At 35.8% G+C, this 15,130-nt stretch overlaps 2 protein-coding genes across 2 annotated transcripts; one reads left to right on the top strand and one right to left on the bottom strand.

Annotated features, from left to right (window-relative positions):
• On the bottom strand, nucleotides 1,013-4,297 carry LOC104733846 (CLP protease regulatory subunit CLPX3, mitochondrial-like). The gene is made up of 14 exons (XM_010453387.1): nucleotides 4,268-4,297; nucleotides 4,112-4,127; nucleotides 3,930-4,009; nucleotides 3,752-3,802; nucleotides 3,590-3,664; nucleotides 3,427-3,504; nucleotides 3,078-3,134; nucleotides 2,891-2,961; nucleotides 2,709-2,808; nucleotides 2,514-2,618; nucleotides 2,124-2,246; nucleotides 1,878-2,038; nucleotides 1,428-1,655; nucleotides 1,013-1,337 (listed from the first exon to the last, which is right to left on the bottom strand). The coding sequence occupies exons 1-12, from the start codon at nucleotides 4,295-4,297 to the stop codon at nucleotides 1,997-1,999; spliced, it is 828 nt and encodes a 275-aa protein (XP_010451689.1). The 3' UTR covers nucleotides 1,013-1,337; nucleotides 1,428-1,655; nucleotides 1,878-1,996.
• LOC104732623 (zinc finger protein ZPR1-like) lies at nucleotides 6,811-12,310 on the top strand. The gene is made up of 17 exons (XM_010452186.2): nucleotides 6,811-6,987; nucleotides 7,241-7,391; nucleotides 8,176-8,220; nucleotides 8,449-8,489; nucleotides 8,590-8,671; nucleotides 8,853-8,897; nucleotides 9,086-9,142; nucleotides 9,483-9,542; nucleotides 9,633-9,760; nucleotides 9,855-10,107; nucleotides 10,243-10,309; nucleotides 10,416-10,486; nucleotides 10,572-10,661; nucleotides 11,088-11,196; nucleotides 11,423-11,514; nucleotides 11,635-11,740; nucleotides 12,039-12,310. The coding sequence occupies exons 2-17, from the start codon at nucleotides 7,266-7,268 to the stop codon at nucleotides 12,149-12,151; spliced, it is 1,485 nt and encodes a 494-aa protein (XP_010450488.1). The 5' UTR covers nucleotides 6,811-6,987; nucleotides 7,241-7,265; the 3' UTR covers nucleotides 12,152-12,310.

Genomic DNA, 15,130 nt, shown 5'->3' with positions numbered 1-15,130 from the left:
CTATCAGTAATATGTTCAGTCTTTGTCTTTAAGACTTTGCTCTTTTCTCATGTGTTTTTTCTAAGCCATAGGTTGTTTCCATCCAAAGCCGTGGGTACCAGAGCTCTTTTGTGTTACTCAGTCTTTGGCTTAAGACTTTGCTCTTTTGTCTTGTAATTTTACTAAGCCATAGGTTGTTTCCATCCAAAGACGTGGGTACTAGAGCTATTTTGTGTTATTCAGTCTTTGTCTTAAGACTTTGCTCTTTTGTCTTGTAGTTTTTCTAAGCCATAGGTTCTTTCCATCCAAAGCCGTGGGTACCAGAGCTCCTTTTTGTTAATTAGTCTTTGTCTTAAGACTTTGCTCTTTTGTTTTAGTCTTTGTACTTTGCTCTTTGTCTTGTAATTTTTCTAAGCCATAGGTTCTTTCCATCCAAAGCCGTGGGTACCCCTCTTTTGCGTTCTTCAGCCTTTGTCTTAAGACTTTTAACCCGTAGGTCATTCCCATTCCAACTCTTAGAGCTCATCTTATGTCTTGTAATTTTTCTAAGCCATAGGTTATTTCCATCCAAAGCCGTGGGTACCAAACTCTTAGAGCTCTTTTCAGTCTTTGTCTTAAGACTTTTAACCCGTAGGTCATTCCAATTCCAACTCTTAGAGCTCTTATGTCTTGTAATTTCTCTAAGCCATAAGTTATTTCCATTTAAAGCCGTGGGTACCAAACTCTTAGATGTCTTAAGACTTTAAACCCGTAGGTCATTCCGATTCCAACTCTTAGAGCTGTTTTGTGTTATTGAGTCTTTGTCTTAAGACTTTTACCCGTAGGTCATTCCCATCGAAATCTCTTTTCCAACTCCCAACATGCATGCACTACCCAGCCAGTTCAATTCACAGTTTGCAAGGGACAATGTCCCCAAAAAGAATCTGACAGAACACAATTAGACTAGTGTCTGTCAATGAATCTTCTTGGGTTTTGAAAGAAAAACAAAAAACCAAACTGTTCACAATATATCCCAAGATTAAGAATCTGCAGGACGATTAAAAAGGTTTTGAAATCCTATTGAAACAAACTCATCGAAAAGAACTTGTTCTCTAGTTCGATTTCAATCCTCCAAAATTCAGAAACAAAACCAACAAAAAAAAAAAAAACAAAAACCAGAAATTGAAATCATCTTGATTACAGAATCCCAATAAAATTGTCAATTGTGAAACGATCTCATCTACGAGAGCTGTTCATACACATTTGTTCTCTCGTTCGATTTCAATCATCCACAACTCAGAAAACAAAACCAAAAACAGAAATTGAAATCGAGAACACAGAGTTTTACATACCTCGACGATTGCTTCAAGCTTCAAATCCTATAAACAAAGAACAAACTATTAAGAATACTGGACACAAACTATTAAGAAATAAAAATCGTAAAAACAAGTTTGAGGAACGAATCTAACCAATCACCAGGACGAAGTAGAAATAACTCGTACGATTTTACCAGTTATACGCCCAATCAAGTATCCTCCAAGTACCGTAAAACAAAGAAAAAAACCTAGATCAGATCTGTAAAACTTCTGAATGCTGTTCTTTACAAAATAATCAAGAAACTCTGCATGTTAAAACCCTTCTTCTCTCATTATATTTTACAACCGCATTGCTCTCGCCGATCCCACTCTTTCGTCAACCTGCAAATTACGCCCATCAGGTTTGAGTAGTCATTATAGCCAAGTGTAAACACAAGTTTCAACGTGTAGAAAAGAAACATATGCAAGCTGTGTTGGTAAGAAACACAACTACTTGCTCTTATTCAACAGACTTTCAGAAGAGTAAATATGTGACATTAACTGCCACAGAACTAGTTTATATCGACTCAAGGAGCAGACAATAAATGATTTTTACAGTCGTACCGTTGCTTCTGTAGCATCTTTTGACTTGTTCTCGCTGAGGTACCGCTCAAAAGCCCCGTCTCCTTTAAGTAATTTTGCTGTGCAACCACGAGAAGCTTCTGAGCCTGTTAATTCCTCATCTACAATAACCGCGTCGATTCTTTCATCTCCCTTTTTATCATCTGGAATCGGAGAAAAATATGAAAAAAGAAGTGTGAAGGCAACAGTCATTTTGGAGCTAAACACTACTTGCGGTAGCTGAAGTACCTCAAACATGGCTTCAGTAAGAATGCTTTCAAGTAAGGCTCTTAGTCCCCTCGCACCTGTATTCTTCACCATCGCTTGCTTGGAAATTATCTCAAGCGCTTTCTCAGTAAAATGCAGCTTTACCTGAAAAAAATTGAACCAGATCATGCAGTCAGGAACCAAAAGGTCAAGGTTAAACTTAAAACTGAATATTTTTTGCATGCAAAGTCTTGGTAAGCGTATATTTCCAGGGAACGTACGTTGTTCAAACTAAATAGTTTTTTGTACTGTTTCCCAAGAGCATTTTTGGGTTCTATACTATGTAGGGAAAAAACAAAGGAAATATCAGCTATAATTCAGAAGGTGTAGTGGAGCAACAAATCAAATAAGCTATGGGAAATTTGAAATTACCCGAATGAGCTGGTCTTCTGTTAGAGCTGACAAACTAACTAATATGGGAAAGCGTCCTACAAACTCCGGTATAAGGCCATATGCTGTCAGATCGGCACTCTCAACCTGAAATGCAGCCAGCATTCCAAAACTAAAGCTCTTTCCAGGAATGAGAAGTGCCTTACAGAGGCTTAAGAAAATCTTTATAGTAATTACCGATTCTAGCAAAGATAACGTTAATGCACCACTGGTCACTCCACTGGTAGCCATGTTCGCACGAACAGGAGCTCCAAAACCAATTGATGAGTCTTGTCGTCTGGCATAACAATTAAATGCTGATCAAAGTCAATACAGAACCGCTAATGTATGTTCTACAAAAAGGAAGCATAATGAATTACCTATCAACAATGGTCTTTTCAAGGTCAACAAATGCTCCTCCACAGATAAAGAGAATATCTTTTGTGTCGATCTGTACATCATAGCAGAGTCCAGTAATATCAATGGAATGATATGAACAAACAACACCTTTAGATGCGTAATAAAACTAAACAATTATAAGTCAATGATAAAGTACTAGTTCTAAACCTGTATATGGTCACCCCGTGGATGCTTCCTTGCTCCATTTCCTGGAACATTTACGATCTGGGAAAAAAAGAGAGAAGAAGTTCCAATGATCAGAAGAAGCAAAGCTTGAATCCAGAACAATTCTCTTCTGGAGAAAGAGCTTCATGTGAAATGGATTAGTAATTTATGTGATGTCGCGTTCATTAATGTCTTATTAATAACTTTTTAGTCTCTCCTGTGGAATATTGCAAAGACCTTTTAATGAGGATCAATTCTAGAGACTTCACTATAACTCACTATGCAAGGGCCTCATGTCTAGTGACGAATGATTCATTAGATGCATCAAAGTGTACGAAAGCAATCCACTTACAGTGCCTTCTAGTAATTTCAAAAGTGCCTGTTGGACACCTTCACCAGAAACATCCCTGCTAATGTTTAAACTCTCAGCCTGCAAAAGAGAGAATCCAGGAAGCATAAAGCCCAATTATTTCATTCTTATTGAGTTCAGGAGTTATCATGTCATGCATACGGACCTTCTTGGTTATCTTATCAACTTCATCAATGTAGACTATTCCCTGCTGTGCTGCTTGCACATTGAACTCAGCGACCTACAAGTAAATAAAGGAATCTTATGAAATGCAACAAGATGGAAAGTGTTCTTGGAATATTAACCTCGACTTAGTCAGAAGTGGTACCGTTAATAGCTTATGAAGGATTGATTCAACATCGTCACCAACATAACCAGCCTGTAAAGACACCATACATGATACAACAACTAGGTCAAAGAGCAACATATGAAATCATATTCCAGGAGCTACACCTAATATGTTTAATTTGGATTCCAAAACGCCATTGAAAGAATCAAGAATTTACCTGAGTCAGTGTAGTTGCATCATCAATGACAAAAGGAACATTAACAAGCCGAGCAAAAGTCTTTGCTAATAAAATCTTCCCTATTGTTCAAGAATCAAATAAACAACCATGTCAGAGTCAGCAGGGAGAGTGCATGTGAGAAGTTAAGAATATAATAGGATCACAAACACGCAAGTTCATACCAGAGCCTGCTCTTATCTAATTCTACATTATCGTCATCATCAACTGATTTAAAAGGTTTTGAAATCCTATTGAAACAAAACACATCCTGATTCCAAAATCCCAAAACGAATTGTCAATTGCAAAAAAATCTCATCGACAAGAGCTTATCATCATACATGTTTGTTCTCTTGTTCGATTTCAATCATCTACAACTCAGAAAACAAAACCAAAAAAAAAAAAAAAAAAAAAAAAAAAANAATTGGAATCGAGAAGACAGAGTTTTACATACCTCAACGATGCTTCAAACCCTATAAACAAGAACAAACTATTAAGAATCCTGGAAACCCTAAGAAACCAAAATCGCAAAAAGATAAGGAACAAATCTTAACCAATTATCACCAGGACGAAGAAGAAAGAACTCAGTTGTACGCCGAATCAAACATCATCCAAATACGATAGTAATAACAGAGATTTACACACCTCGAAGAATGTTTCATGCGGAGACAATCCTGGAAAACCTAAAGCCAAAATCGCAAAAAGATGATGAACGAATCTAATCATTCACCAGGAAAAAAAGAAGAAGGAACCCAGACGATTCTACCAGTTTAACGCCGAATCAAGCATCCTTCAAGTACAATCATAAACCCTAGATCTGTACCGACATAAGATCGATTACACGAAAGCTTATAGATCGATCCTTGAAACAACAATTCGCAATCTATAGGAAAAAAAAAAACTTACTCATCTACAGAATAAATCTTTGATCGATCACGATATTAGAAGAAGAGATCTAATTTGGGAGAAAAAAAAAACACGATTCTTTCTTTTTTTTAATCAGTTAAGTTTTACACATGACGATTGGGAGAAAACGTATTCCCCATGAACTTAGTTACTTTATCGTATTCATACACAGAACTTAATCTCACAGTCAATTGACTTAACTCAGAACCACCTGAGCCAAGAAAACTTTTGTTACCAATGAGTTACGAGTTATATATAAAACTACAAAAACACCTTTTCTCTCTCCGATTTTCTCTGCAATTATCTTTGTACTTGAATGGCTCTCATTATGAATATATGAATCCTTGTTCCAGCTTTAATCTATGGCCTTTAAAATTTTTCCCCTTTTACAATTTGATCTGAATCAATAAGTTCTCCTTTGGATCGATTTCTTAGGCTTTACAAGCAGATTCAGAGTCTTGTAGAAGCTGGGTTGTGGAGGAAAAAAAGATTTTGCAATTATAGATTTATATGATTTTGGCCTGGGTATTGTAATTGATGGAGGCTCGTCGTATAGACGATTAGACGGGAGAAGAAGAGAAACTTTTTTTTTTTTTTTTTAAGGGGGTGTTATTGGATTGTGGTTTTTAAAGGAGTTTGATCTATTTAAGAATTAGGTGTTATTCAATTGGGTATTTTTAAAAATCCATTAAAATCTAGTGTTATTCAATATCTACTAGATTTTGTGTGATTTTAGATTTCAACGTACTTTGCTTCTAAAATATAAACAAACACAATACCACACTTTAGATGGATCTCTAGCCTTTGACATATTATTGTTTGATTTTTTTTCTCAATCCTTTTATATAATCACACTTATTCATCAGATATGTATTATTTTTGAGAATTTTTTTTTGTGTTCTTTAACTTTTTTTTCTGGGTTCATGATCTATAACTTTTTTTTTTGGTTTATGATATAATCACACTTTTTTTTTCTGGGTTCAATCTCTGTTTCTTCCTCCTCAAACCCTTTGTATATAATCACACTTATTCATCAGATCTGTGTTTTTTTGTATTCTTTAATTTTTTTTTTCTGGGTTCATGACATCTGGGTTCTTTAATTACACCAAAAATCTGGATTGAAAACAAATACAGTTTAATTCAAGTTTTCTATGACATGTGTAAAAGTCTGGGTGTTATTAATTTAATATAATTTTGGTGTATAACATAGTTTATGGATATATATATTTTTTTCTAACAATAACTTTTTTAAAAATCCATAACAGTCACTAAAAATACATTATCAATGACTTTCAAATCCACCTTATATGCATTATAAAGTCTACACAAATGCATTAGACTTTTAAATCCACTAATGTCCTGGGTTAATTAAAATCTATTAAAATCTATTAAATCATCTATTGCAAAGAAGATATAAATCTGTTTCTGCATTGTATTGTGACGAAGTTACTTTGGTTCAGTTGGCTTTGTGATGATATAAGTAAGAGGTCGGGTGTTCGAATCTAGAAACATGAGTACTTTTGTCTTAGTTTTTTTTGATAATTGAAACGACATCGTTTCATGATATTACATGGCATTTTAAACTGCAAACACGACATTCTAGTCAGCATCTGTTAACGGAACAGTAACACCGTTTGTCGATTTGTTGGTTTTGACGGATTTTGGATAGTTCATATGGGAAATTCAAATTTAAGTTAAGTTTATGTGGTTATAGGCACGACTCAAAGTTCTGTGCATGAATACGATAAAGTAACTAAGTTTATGGGGGGAATTGGCCGTTTTCCCTGATAATTGGCGATTGAAAGTTAAGTTTTATATAATAATAAATAAATATATTTATATTAAAAGAAAATGTTGGAGTATAATTTCTTTTTCTGAAAAAAAGAAAAAAATTTATAGATAGCCCAAATGACCTAGTGGAAAAAGCTCAAGCCCACTCACTGCCCAGTCCCCCACGGAAACAAAAACACAGAGGGAGACACGTGGGTCCTTCTTCAACTCTCTCGCCGTTTCTAGACTAGAGCCTCTGTTTGGGTGTGTTGTCTTCTTTGCTTCTCGACTTGAGTGAGTTTCATACAAACTCAAGCCTGCCTCTGTAATTTTCACGGCACCACACAGTTTTTGTAAAATTTCAAACATTGACTCTTTTATCTCGGTACGTCTTTGGCTAATTTGGTTACTTGTCGCTTAGCCCCCCCATCAGAAATTGATATATCAAAGTTCAAAAATCTGTTTCTATGGGTTCAAATGTATCTAGGATGAAGATTCTGTAATCACGCACCTCTGAGCTTTGAAAGTGTCATTATAAACTCTTAGCTCGTAGGGATTGTAGATGGGCATAAAGTTTCATGCTTTTTAGCTTGTTTTTTTCTTTCTTTCTAATATTTTAGGTGTTTTGAACTTGTTAGGATTGTTTTGGAGAAACTTTTTGAGATGATGGACAACAGAAATGATCAAGAAATCGATGTTGGATCGGTGGTTGAAGCTGTTTCCGCTGATCATTCCTTCGGTGCTCCCCTCTACGTAGTTGAGAGCATGTGCATGCGCTGCAATGAAAATGTATGTCTCTTTATTTCTCTCTCTGACACATTTTGGTTAGTGTCTATGTTTGTAGCTGATTTCTGTGATTATATATTCCAATATTAGAGGCGAATATATTGGTTTTACAATTGGATTGCTCTATATTGTGGATGGATAAATTGGTAGAATGCGTTGGTTGCAATGACTGGATTTGCTTTCTCGGTGCTTTGTAGATTTAAACAGATGGGAAACTTCTTGCTTATCTGTATATATCGATGTCTTTTGAAATCTTTCCAGTTTCTAGATTTCACATTCAGAAACTCTTAGAGCCTGGTCATCAAATTTAAGATGGGAAAAGGTTGAAAAGAGAAAGAAAATCAAATGGTTATGTAGAGCAACTTTATTTAGTTGAGATTCCTGATGTTAGTTATCCTTAGTCTCGGGAGGACTAGGTTATATAGGTTGTAACCTGTGGTAACTGATATAGGTCAAGGAAACTCAAATAGGTCTAGGAAACAGGCTAGTTTCCCTCTAGTCCTTGCTTTCTAGTTTGTATTTGTTATCAGTACTTTACATGCAAATTGCTGTAATAACATTAGTTTTTTTCCTGCTATCCAATGGTTCTTGATATTATTATGAAGTGAACTATAGTCTATAGAGGGGATGAAACAAAACTTATTAGCTACATCTTGGTGATGGTATGAAAAGTTTGAGGTGAATATATTGATATTTTTGGTTCTGTGGAAATCAGTGGAGAAAGTTTATATGGTCTTTTTCTTGATCCTTCTTCGTTGCATAAAGCACCTTCTTATTTTTTCTGCAGGGAACAACTAGATTTCTATTGACTTTAATTCCTCACTTCAGAAAGGTATGTAGTACTCTGTTTTCAAAAGTGCCAAGTTTTGTTCATTTTCTAAATTAAGATTGTTTCATACTTTAGTCACTGTGAATTTGACCACATTCTAGAGCACTAACAATCCACATAGTTTTATTATTTGATATAAAGAAACATGTTCTCTTGGTTCAACGCTTTGTTTAGACTTTTCTCTACCTTGTGTTAACTAACGAACTTCCTGCCAACCTATTCCTGTTACAGGTCTTAATATCTGCATTTGAATGTCCCCATTGTGGAGAAAGGTACAAGTTCTTATGATTTTTAGATGATTTGGGCAGCGTGAATTGTTTTTTTTTTTTTTAATCACTAAATATAGTCTGTTTTGTCTCTGATCTTTTGTAGGAATAATGAAGTTCAGTTTGCTGGCGAGATTCAACCCCGAGGATGCAGCTACCATCTAGAGGTTTCAGCTGGCGATACAAAGGTTAATGCATCGATTCAAATCTAAATTTTTGTTCTTTTCAATAGATTTTAGCTATATATTTTATTTGGAGATAGGCAGAATGTAGCCTTCCTTTCGTATTACAAGAAACTCGAACGATCTGTCTTTAGTTGTCTCTTTCTCTCTAAGCTAACTTTACCTTCTTATTTCTGTCTGAATGCAGATATTTGACCGGCAGGTTGTAAAATCTGAATCGGCCACCATTAAGGTGAGCTGATTCTGCGAATGTCATTGCTCCTTGAAATAACAAAATACTTTGGCAGTTCGTTTCAAATTTCTAAGAAACCACTTCCGCTTATCTTTCTGAACACTGTGAACTCGTTGCTTCTTTTATTATGTAAACTAGCTGATTTGAAGCTGGAAACTGATATTAATTGCACGAATATATGCATTCAGATTCCTGAACTGGATTTTGAGATTCCACCAGAGGCCCAACGTGGTAGTTTATCTACGGTAAGTTCTCTTAACCATCTTGGTACGTACAGTTCATTTTTGGGGGTAGTAATTCTTAGAACAACCTAAACATCGTCTGATCTGCTCATGAGAACAAATTAATGGTGCATTTAATGATAATATAACCATCAGCTTATCACCTATTGAGACGATTCCCATGGGATATCTATCTGTGTTGCTTTGCTAGCTTCAGCCTGGTATTAGCAGTTGGAAAAATCTCTTGTCATGGTTTAACTCTTTTGTAGTGGAGAATAGACCTATACAATTGCAATTTAAGATGTTTAGTTTTTTAATATCCCAGTTCCTTGTCTATGACTCCATCCTTTTGTTTAATTTCTAGGTGGAAGGGATACTATCTCGAGCTGCTGATGAACTGAGTGCCCTTCAAGAAGAACGCAAGGTAAATTCTGGCGTGGAGCTATAACTTTTGTATGTCCTTTTTGATTGTTTTGACAGTCAGGAATCTTAAACTGCATATGTTTCTTGGCAGAAAGTGGATCCTAAGACTGCTGAAGCAATAGACCAATTCTTGTCTAAACTGAGAGCTTGTGCCAAAGCAGAGACATCATTCACATTCATTTTGGATGATCCTGCTGGAAACAGTTTCATTGAAAACCCGTAAGGATATATATTCAACTTGGACATACCATGTTAAAGTCAAGTTGTATTTCTTATATCTAGCTTATGACAACATGTTTACAACATTCGACAGACATGCTCCATCAATAGATCCCTCTCTAACAATCAAGTTCTATGAGCGAACACCCGAGCAACAAGCAACTCTTGGATATCTTGCTAACACTTCTCAGACTGGACATTCAGAGAGAAGCCTTGTAACACCTTCTACTCAAACAACTGCTCTACCCCACGGAACTATCGGAGCAACAGCTGGTCATCGGGCGATTGCGCAGAGTAATAGCACTGATATTTCTGATAACTTGTTTAGATACAGTGCGCCTGAAGAGGTAACTTCTAACCCTGCAAATTTTCGAAAAGTTTTGTTGAATGTTCAAGGTTATGATCAGTGTCAAAATGTTTTGTGAGATCTAAAAATTGAAATGGTGAATTTAGATAACATTACTATTGCTCATTTTTAATAGGTCATGACTTTCCCTTCAACTTGTGGAGCATGTACAAAGCTGTGTGAGACACGGATGTTTGTGACAAGTATCCTTTCAAAACTATGTGCTTATTCCTTGGTGTTCTGAAACAAGTTTCACGTATTTGTTAATGAACTCCTTGATGCTGTTTTACCCCTTGACATAAAAAATAGAAATCCCGTATTTTCAGGAGGTTATTGTTATGGCATCTACATGTGACGATTGTGGCTATCGCAATTCTGAGGTTGGCTTCCATTAGTTTGAGAGATTTTTCAGACACAGGCCTGGTCTTTAGGTTTATTAACTTATTTTTGGTTGATTGTAAACAGTTAAAGCCTGGTGGTGCAATTCCTGAGAAGGGAAAGAAAATTATGCTCTCTGTGAAGAACATCACTGACCTTAGCCGAGACGTAATCAAGGTTAGTTTTTTTTGCTTCAATTTGTTTGTTTATGTAGTATTGCACCAGTAGTCTCTTTTGTTAACATGTTGGATGTGTGGTGGACCAGGAGAGGTTGCTTCATATCGTTTTATGTATCTTAAAGTAACTGAGAGTGTCACTTTACGGTTATATATATAGAATAAGTTTGGTAAAGGTTTGACAATTAATCTAGCCCTGTGCTAAAGTTAAATTTGGTACTGTAACAAGTGCATGGTATAGATTTAGAATAGGTTTTTTTGATCTATTAAGGGCCTTTGGTATAAATGTAAAGACATCTGATGGCGATGCCATAGAAGAAAACCATATAAACCACAATGTATGCTAGGAAATGTGTTATTTTTATGAAGGAAGCAACACATTCCCGTATGTCATTCGAAATTTAAGTTTGTTTGTTTCGTATACTAGTCAGACACTGCAGGAGTGAAAATCCCAGAACTTGATCTGGAGCTAGCTGGTGGTACACTTGGTGGAATGGTAACAACAGTGGAAGGGTTGGTCACACAGATCAGAGAAAGTGAGTATGACATCTCAAAATTATCCTTGTCTACTCTGAATAATGCATCTTTTACTCAATTTTAAGTGGACTAAGTAAACTAGAGCAGATTTAGAGAACTGTGGCATAAATTAGGATCCTATAATTCTTCCTTGCCAAGTTTTCATTGTTTGGCTAATGGAAGCAATGCTAGCCTTTTAGAGCTCGATCTTACCTACTGATCCAAGTGTGTTATGGGTTCTCACAGGCTTAGCGAGAGTCCATGGATTCACTTTTGGTGACAGTTTGGAGCAGAGTAAGATTAACAAGTGGAAAGAATTTGGATCCAGGCTAACAAAGGTAGCAACAATGATTGAATTTATTTAACCTTCTCTTGTTCTTGATGTGCAAGAGGAAGCAAAGCAATAAGATCTGGTTTATACCAAATAGAGAACACCCCTTTCTTATCTCTTCTTGCAGCTTCTAAACTTAGAACAGCCGTGGACATTTATTCTTGATGACGAATTAGCCAATTCCTTTATTTCACCAGTAACAGATGATATCAAAGATGATCATCAGCTCACATGTAAGTTCCTCAGTCTTCCTTGACTATGATGAGCACATAACGAGTATACCGGTTTAGGACTGCTGATTTCGTATCCGTTTCATTAACTAAATCTGTTCCGTACATGTTTTCTCACAAGGATTTTTACATACATTCATTATAGATCAAGAAGAAACAACATTACTTGTTTTGGGTTTTAATTTAGTAAACTGAAATATGAATTGAAACTTAGGAGTGAAGATGTCAATTAGGAGAGGAGTGTTGGGTTTTAACTTTTAAGTAACAAATGTTGTTGTTGTATGTTTTGAACTGTATACAGTTGAAGAGTATGAAAGATCTTGGGAGCAAAACGAGGAGTTGGGTCTCAACGACATAGATACTTCTTCAGCTGATGCTGCTTATGAATCCACAGAGCCAACTAAATTACCTTGAACCTGAAAAGATATACCTTGAACCTGAAAAGTTACTCTAGAGTTATGATCTGTATTTGGGATTATTATGTTTATGTTGTATATTATCAGTTTAGAGTTGTTAGCCTGGGATTATTATGTTTATGTTGTATATTATCAGTTTAGAGTTGTTAGCCTGGGATTATTATGTTTATGTTGTATATTCTCACAACTTTGCTTCTCTTTTTTGTTTTTTTTTTCTGAAATTTGTGAGTTGTTTTTCTTACACGTGTAATATATCATATATGTTAACTAGGATTTAATCTACGGTGTAGATTTTAATCTACTGTATTTATCATATTCTGAAATTTCTGTTTCAATATATATATTTTTCTTTTGGTAAGAATATTATACACGTTTAATTTTAAAGTTTACAATTATATATTGTATAAGATAAAAAAAAAGAAAGATATATGATTATCGTTTATGTTTTTGTCGTATTTTTCAATCTTTAGTATTTTCAGTCTCTGAACGGGGTTAGTGTGTTTTTAATAAGTTAGTTTAATTATTTACTAACTGAACTAGGTTCGGACCCGCACATACTTGCGGAGTTATTTTTGCATAATTTAAAAAAATAGTAAATTTTCATGTAAACATCTACTCAGACATACATAAATGATATTTATTAGAAAAAATTAAGATATAATATAGATATGTGATATTATTCTAAATGTATATATTATTCTTAATGTAATCCAAACATTTCCAACTGTTTGTTTAAGGATGTTAAATAAAATTTGGATTCAGTTTTAGTTTTATTTATTTCACGTATTTAACCTAGATGTATATATTTTAGAATGAGATACTCGTCTTGTTCTGTACACGTCACGCTAAATATATTAAAATTGAATTTAACTGAAACTGTCTTGTTAAATATATGGGACCACTAAATGTTGTTACTATTGAGACACTCGTCTTGTTCGGTATATGAGATACTTATCTTGTTTTGAATTTAACCATAACCAATAGTTAATAAACCATAATCGTACCCATGTTCATGTCTACTTGTCTATACCCATCCCGTTGCATATCATAGAATTTCCAGATGACCTAAATATAATTGTCAAGCGATCGAACTCGTCTAATATACCTGATTGCAACGTTTAAATTTTGTTTTTACCTAGAAAAAACACATTCCTCGTAATTCATATAAGTAAATAGTATGTTCACATTTTGCTTGAATTCTTGTTCCCAAATTCTCGTCCCGTATTTTGCCATACATGAATATACCCAACACAAAATTCTCATAACATGATTATTATAGAACTAATTTAAACAATTTCCTAAAATATAATAAATCTCTTGTTTAATCTTCTTCTTAATATGAAAATTTGGTCATTTTGGCAACATGAATATTTGATATGATTTTTTTTTATCCTTAAGTGTATTCCCCAATTAATAGTATAGATTTTTGATATGTCTATATTTTGCATCTCCTTAGCCTGTATTTGTCATGCATTTAGCTAGGACAACTAGTCGTTTTGCATCATTTTAGAACCTCTTTCGTACATTTTGCATGTTTAGGAAGTTTCTGCATCATCCTTGCATACATTGTGCATTCCGGAGTTTTTCAGGTGTCTAGGAGACGTTGAAAGCGCAGAGGATCGAGCCATGCTCAGCCTCCGCAACCGAGCCATGCTCAACCTCCGCAATCGAGCCACGCTCAACCTTCGCAACCGAGTCACGCTCAACCTCCGCAATCGAGTCACGCTCAACCTCTGCAACCGAGCCACGCTCAACCTCCGCAACCGAGCCATGCTCAACCTCCGCAACCAAGCCATGCTCAACCTCCGCAACCGAGTCACGCTCAACCTCTGCAATCGAGCCATCCTCACTTCCACAATCGAGCCATCCTCAACCGCCTCAATCGAGCCACCACTCGAGCCACCGGTCTAGGGATTCAGCTTTTGACGTCTTCATAAAAGTTGGAGAGAATTGAGTCATCTTTCCAATGCCGTTTATTTCAAGCCAATCGGAGGTGTCGTTCAAACGTTATCATCGTTTTAGTGGATGCGTATACACCCAGCTCGAGCCACTTTTACCGATCATGCTCGAGCCATTTTCACTCACACCACTCGAGCCACTCCTACTCACACCATTCGAGCCACTCCCACTCACACCACTCGAGCCACTCCTACTCACACCAATCGAGTCACTGGACGCACACGGGCAAAATCGCGTATGCCAGGAAGACGTTCCGTCTGACATGCTTCAGGAGATTCCCAAACCGACGCTCTATCTTGTCGTTTTAAGTTTTAGGGATTCACGCATTTTTACTATATATACATTTTGTTAAGTCTTTTTTTGGACATCTTAGTTTTTATCTCGTTTCTTTTGTAAGGTATACCTAGCCACCGAAAAACGTACTCTGACTTTGTATCCCGACATCTTTGAACTTATTCAGTATTTTGATTTGATTTCTTCTAAAAAGTTGTTCTTCACATTTTAATCTATCTATGAATGCTTGTTTTAATGTTTTCTGGGTTTGCATCCTTGACTATGATTTTCGAATCTAAGTAGTGTGTTAGTTCTTGAGGATAGGATAGATTAGGTGGAGGATCTTAGGATGTAGAGTGTTTAAGCGTTGATTGCATGATTCCCTTTTGGACTAGAGTAAGAAATACTAGTTTTTCTCTTATCAATTGGGACTAGGTTTGAGACATTTCCACACCCAAAAGGTGTTTGACGAAATGTCTGACCAACTAGTGCCAGAGACTTACGTTCCTTGCCTAAGAGATTAGTTATCTAGGATGTTTGTTGACATGAATGAACTTGTTTGTAATGCCTGCTCGACCATGATCCTCTAGCGAGAGCTAGGTATGGAAGTGGTTGAGTCTGAGTAGCTTTTGCCAAGAGATTGGATTAGCTAGGTTGTGATGTTCATTGTTTAGGGATAGTTTGCTTGTGGTATGTTAAACACTCTGTAGACTAGGATACTCCACCGACATCAATTACCCCATCC

Source organism: Camelina sativa, chromosome 12 (assembly GCF_000633955.1).
Source record: "Camelina sativa cultivar DH55 chromosome 12, Cs, whole genome shotgun sequence".
NCBI lineage: Eukaryota > Viridiplantae > Streptophyta > Magnoliopsida > Brassicales > Brassicaceae > Camelina > Camelina sativa.
This window is presented reverse-complemented; position numbering and strand designations above follow the sequence as displayed.